Source organism: Nipponia nippon, unplaced genomic scaffold, assembly GCF_047370975.1.
Source record: "Nipponia nippon isolate SJK-2023a ecotype South Korea unplaced genomic scaffold, ASM4737097v1 scaffold_20, whole genome shotgun sequence".
In the NCBI taxonomy this organism is placed as follows: domain Eukaryota; kingdom Metazoa; phylum Chordata; class Aves; order Pelecaniformes; family Threskiornithidae; genus Nipponia; species Nipponia nippon.
This window is the reverse complement of record NW_028262337.1, coordinates 2963787-2969786: the sequence shown is the minus strand read 5'-3', so window position 1 is coordinate 2969786 and position 6000 is coordinate 2963787. Positions and strand designations below refer to the sequence as shown.

General features: G+C 50.8%; 1 protein-coding gene across 1 annotated transcript in view; it reads left to right on the top strand.

Annotated features, from left to right (window-relative positions):
• Positions 1-868: 868 nt before the first annotated feature.
• The window catches only part of HCN1 (hyperpolarization activated cyclic nucleotide gated potassium channel 1), a 208669-nt gene continuing 203537 nt past the window's right edge, over positions 869-6000 (top strand). The window contains exon 1 of the mRNA XM_087759700.1: positions 869-1356. Within this exon, the coding sequence (XP_087615826.1) occupies positions 974-1356 (383 nt within the window). The 5' untranslated portion in view covers positions 869-973. The remainder of the gene's footprint in view (positions 1357-6000) is intronic.

Genomic DNA, 6000 nt, shown 5'->3' with positions numbered 1-6000 from the left:
GTCTAACTGGAGCAAAACGTTTTGTGTGTGAAAATGAATGTCGCTCAAAACCCGGCCTTCCCTCCTCCCGCACACCCCCTCCTGCTTCCTCGCCGTCGTGCCCGCCGCGCACCAGCGAAGGGCAGGTTCTGACTTCATTGTCAGCAGTATGAACCCAAAATGCCTCTGCTACCTCCAGTGCCGTCACTCGGCTCCATGACCTGGCAGACCCCCGCCTCTTGCTCTCTTCCTGCCAGTCTGCTCCCTGGGAAGCAACAGAAAGGCTTCGCAGGAGACAGGCGAGCCCGTGGGACCGCTCCACAGCTTCGTTCCCAGCCACCGCTGCCCGCTCCGGGTGTGGAAGCACGCTACCACCCCGCGCCTCGCCCCTCGCTTCGCCCAAGGTGAAATACAAACCCACCCGTGTTACTGCATCGCCGGGGGAAGCGCGGACAGGGCCGCCGGGGAGCCCCCTCCTCCCCTCCCCACCGCTCCGCTCCGCCCGGCGGCCGCCGCCTCAGGCCGCCCCGTGCGACACCCGCCGCCCTGATGCGGGAGCGCGGCCGGGCCGGGTCCCCCGCCCCGCTCCACCCCGCCCCGCGGGCCACCGCACTCGCACCCACACCCACACCCACGCGTGGAGCCGCCGCCAGGCCCGGGCAGAGCCCGCCTCCCTCGCCCGCCCCGCCGGCTCCTCCCCTCCCCTCGGCCCGGGCGCCTCGGCCCCCTCAAGGACTCCGGGGCGGTCAATGTCAGGCGGGCGGCGCGGCGCGGCCGCCGGCAGGGGGCGGGCGAGGGGAAGCGGTGCCAGCCCTGCGCGGGAGCGCGGCTGGGAGTCGGCGGCGCTGGCCATGCCGGGCGGCGCGGCGGCGCGGAGCTGAGCCCAGCCCAGCCCAGCCCAGGGCGGCCGAGCCCAGCCGCGCCGCTGAAGGGCACCGGCGGCGGCGAGGCTTCCCCGCGCTCTCCCGCGGCTGGGGCGCGCCCGCCCCGCAGCATGGAGGCTGGGAAGCGCAGCTCCTCTGCCGGCAGCCGGGACGATGGCAGCGCTAACGCCTTCCCAGCCAAGCCGGCGGCCCCGGCGGAGAAAGCCCAGAGCAGCCCCGGCGGCGGGGGCAGCGGCGGCGTGAAGGAGCATGGCAACTCGGTGTGCTTCAAAGTGGACGGCGGCGGGGGCGAGGAGCCCGTGGTGGGCTTCGAGGATGCCGAGGGGCCCCGGCGGCAGTACGGCTTCATGCAGCGGCAGTTCACCTCCATGCTGCAGCCGGGGGTCAACAAATTCTCCCTCCGCATGTTCGGCAGCCAGAAGGCGGTGGAGAAGGAGCAGGAAAGGGTTAAAACTGCGGGGTTCTGGATCATCCACCCCTACAGCGACTTCAGGTGAGCGCCGGGCTCCCGCCGCCGCACGGCGGGTGGCCCCGCCGCGGGAGGCAGGAGCGTCGCTCCCGCCGCCTCGCACCTCGCCCGGCGCCAACTTCGGCGGGCTGCGGCCTGGGGTGGGGAGGGCCGCGACCCGCGGAGGTGAGGGGCTTCCCCCGCGGGCCGGGCGCCGCCGCTGGGGCGGCCGCGGGGCTTGGCCCGGCCCGGCGCTTGGCCCGGCCCGGCGCTCTCCAGCGTGCTGCACCCGGGACCGGCTCGCAGGTCCCCCGCCTGCGAGTCCGTCCCGGGCTTGGCGGCGTCCCTCAGGCGGGGAGCGGGCGAGGGGCGCCGCCGGAGCGGGACGTGGCCCTGCCCCGGGGTGGGAGAGCTCGCCGGGGCCTCAGACAGAAATAAAATCCCCGGGGTCCGCGCTGGGCGCAGCCTGAGCGCCCGGCGTAAGGACTTGTTCAAGGGGTCGCGTGAAAGAAGCACATCTCAGTCAGAGTTGCAGCAAAATAACTTTCTTCAAGCTAACGCTGTGTGGGAAACTACGTTTTCATAGGTAGACGGGTAAAGGTGATGCTAAATTAGCATTGCTTTCACAGTAAGTTGAACGTACGCCAAATTGGAAAATTCATATGACAAGCAGTGCAAAGAAATTCCTGGGAAGAGATATTTCCCTTTAAAATTACCTTTTAAGTGAAGGATTATTTCATTGTATTCTCTATGCCAGCTGGCTGTATGCCTTTGTAAATTTAACACTTTCTACGATATCTGCTGAAGAACTATTGGTGTCGTTAAGCATATTTAATCAACAGCTTGAATTGAACAGCCTGTGCGTACACAATAAGTGAATTGCACTGGAGACCATGTTTAAAAAAGGAAAATCCAGAATGTTCAATAGTTGCATGGATCTTCTAAGAAAAAGTAGGTTAAATAGAACATGCTTCCAGTGGAAACAGGAGGAAATACTTCCAAAGTCCAAGTTTCTGCAGGACTGTTCAGAGTGAGATGTTACACAGTGAGCTGTGCTAGCACCTTGCAGTCGAGCCTGAGAGTGGTACAGCTACAAGAGCGGAGGAGCAGGGCAGCACTCAGTTATGACTCTAAATCATGCTTCAAATCCCTGCTTTTTTCCTGGCTCCCTGGAGGCAATAAGCTGCACTCGTTCTTTTCCTGGAGTATCTTTTTCCCCTTGCATGCCAGCTCAGCTGCACTAGCAGGTGCATTAAGGGGGGAGAGAGCCAAGAGTCCACCCGCTCCCTTTCTGCCAGCCGGAGAGGGACATAGCAGGTCACATCTGGTGCTGTGGTAGCATGCGTAGGGGATTAGGGGGGTCTGATAGCCTCTTACTTACCCGTGTGTGTGCATGAGTAACTTTATTCATGTAAGGATTCTTTTAAAATGAATGAGATCATTCTTGCAAGTAAATTTCCTTGTTTTGTTGTAAGCTTAGTTTCTGAGTGAGATGCACAGCCCAACGATGTCTTGGGCGATAGGAGGTTATGCATCCTCTTGTGCAGCATGTAACTTTTTAAGCTGACACATGAAACAGGTGATAGGTGTGGTGGTTCTCTTTCAATATAGAAATATCTTCTAATTCTGTCCTAATTCTTCCTGTGGGAAGGTTTAGAGATCATAGCATGTGTTTACTTATTTTTTTCGGTAGGAGTAAACAACACTGCATCCTTTTCAGGCCTGTTGTCTGCACATTCTTAAATTAACTGTATTTTCTGAGGGTTTTATTACATCTTTATTTTATTAGAATAGAGGTGTTTGTTTTTTTAAATAAAGTTCATAGTCTTTCATTAGTCTTGGGATGATGTGGCTGCATGAGGACCCAATTTTTAAGCCAGTAGGACCATTTCAGTGAGAAATGTGAGATGTTTGTGTTGTTTCTCCTGAAATAATTGCAACTGTATAATGGTACTACTCCTTTTGGGTGGCAGTGTTTATAGAAATGGGTGACGAAGTTGTACTATAAGGTATATTCACCTTCCTGTATGGGAATCGCGGAAATGCTAGTAATGTCTCCTAGCAGTGTTTCTGTACTGGAACAAATGCATATGTAACGATGGAGTTGCTCTGATTTATTTTTGCATGTGATTTTGTAATAACATAATGCTTGTATGTAGACAAGTCTTAAAGCATCCAAAGAGACAGGGGTATTCTAATTTCACCGTGTTAATGCTGATACCACCAAGGCAAGGAACTAAATTTTCTACCAAAATAACAAGAAAAAGGTGAAAGCAGAACATTTTGTGGTATCCAAGTGGGAAGAATAAGTTTGTAAATTTAGCTATTATTAGGATGCTTGTAGCACATATGAAAACGTATGTGTAAAAAAGTAAATTTTAAATTTAGGCACACTTAGGAGAATATTGGGTTAACCCTGTAAGACATGGGAAAATTCTGGTACAGGTTCCTGTGGACTCTCATTTATTTTTGTTTTTCTAGTTCTGGATGCTTGTATGCATTTGCTGGGATACTTTGATGCATTTGGTCACATTTCTTGACCTCATTCTTATGATTGTTATAAAACTTTGTATGTTTATCTGCACCAAGCGATATTTTGCTGCGTTGTTTGGGGGTGGGTGGGCAGCATCCCTGTGCCCTCCCACCCCCCTTTTTGGGTATGAACAGAGTGTGGAAGCTGTGTCTATAAACTTGGTGCTCTGTGAATTGGTTACTTGGGTCCCTGTGGGGCTTGGTCTCTAGTTTTATGGCTCTCCTTCCTGCCTGTGTTTCAGGGAGGAACTGACTCTTCATCAGGCAGATACACCCTTGGAGAATTAAATTCAATAAGTATTACATAATTTTTCCACAAGGGGACCATTTTATTCCTGGTTGTCTTTTCCCAGTCTTCTGAGGTTAATGTCTAATTTGGAAGCTGTTATGTAAACCGAGCACCTAATGCACATCAAACCCAGCACAAGACCTCTGTTTATCACTTTGCAGCTGTGCTTACTGTGTCTCTAAACTTGTACAACAGTTCTGTATAATAGCATGACTCACAAAAGTGAATTTATCATCAGTGTTTTGGTTAGAGTTTATTGAAGTCCTGCATGCTTTCTGTGAGACACCGAGTGCCTCTGGCTGTCCCGTCTCTCCTGCGGAGGAACAAACCCGCGGGAGTGCATCGCCGGTCCAGCGCCGTGGCCTCGCAGCCGCTGGATGAGAGCAGCACAAAGCCAACGGGAGATGGGAGCAACTGCACATGGTTCTGCGGCTGCTGTACGCGTTCCGCTCATTTCAGAGCAGAGTTGCGGTGGACATGGGCTTTGGGTGACTTTTATATGTTACGGCCTTCTGGTATTAGCGGAAATGTACGTGGCTGATTTTTCAGCCAATTAATTACTCGGTGTCCTTTGGCACATCATGAGTTTCTTTAATGCTCAGAGGGCTTGCTTGCACGTACCCGGGCTGTTGGTCTGGCCCTGTAGCATCTCCCTCTCTCCCTGTATATGGGTACACAGAGAAACTTGCGCTGTCATGGAAATCTTGGTTTTATTACCACGTCAGCTAGGGCATCTGTAGTCAGCAATCTAGAAGGAAAACAGTTACTACCTCCAGAGTCACACGGGAGAGGCATCTTTTGACCAGAAATAGCAATGTGTGAGAAAGACTGAGTGGGAATAATACGTGTATGAGTAAATGTAGCCTTTGCACTCTGATGGTTGCAGTTCTTAGTTTGATGTTTGAGAACAGCCTTTGACTGGAAGTGGGGAGAAAAATTTTAATTGGCTTCAAAATGAAGTGAAGTAAGACTGTGATGTGGAGTTGTCTGGCAGAGTAGTGGACAAGGAGGTGCGGTGCAGGCAGTGCTGAAGGTCTTCTTCCTGTGTAGATGAATACAAAGTACAAACTGATTTGCAACAATAGCAAAAAACTATTGACATTTTATGTCAAGATAATCTCTCTGGGTAACTTCTTACCTGTTCAAGGAGCACAAAGCCTTATTTTAAGGATAATAGAAAAGTCAAAGCAGAGTTAATTCTAAAATGTGAACAGAAAATTTCAGAGCGTAGTGAATAGTAAAGGTATAGCAGATTTTCTTCATGTGTGGCATTCCAGTTTCAAAACCTTTTTGTATATACATTTAAGGGTTATCATGTAAACATATGAGGTTTATCATATAAATCTTTATAAATCATAGAAAGCTCTGTTGATGCTACCTTGTAAGTAAATTTATTGTCAGGTTTCAATGGGTTTTAATCAGGGTGAAAGGCAATAATATTTGCGGGAGTACATCTAGGTACTTATGGAAGAATAGCAACTTATGTCTGTTGCTGTTAAAACCCATTCTGTTATTTTGTGCAGTTCTATGCACCCCATTCATGTTGTCATGCACACATGCAGTTTAATTTTTCAATTAAGTATGTGCCAAACTCTAAGTCATAATTGCAATGTAGTAGTGTGCCTCATGTTTTTTATTGTACTTCTCTCCATTTTGAACTTACATTTGCCTTATGAATCAATTTTCTTTTTAATTTGTACCTATCTTTTGGACCTGCCTTTGACCACATCAGTCACTCTATCATGGTAGACTGTGCATCTTATATGTACAGCTCACATACGTATTTCTAAAATTTGTGCATGCATTGGTTTAAAACCTGTTCTTCTTTGGGACTGATCTTCACTCCACGTGTTATACCTATCATTTAT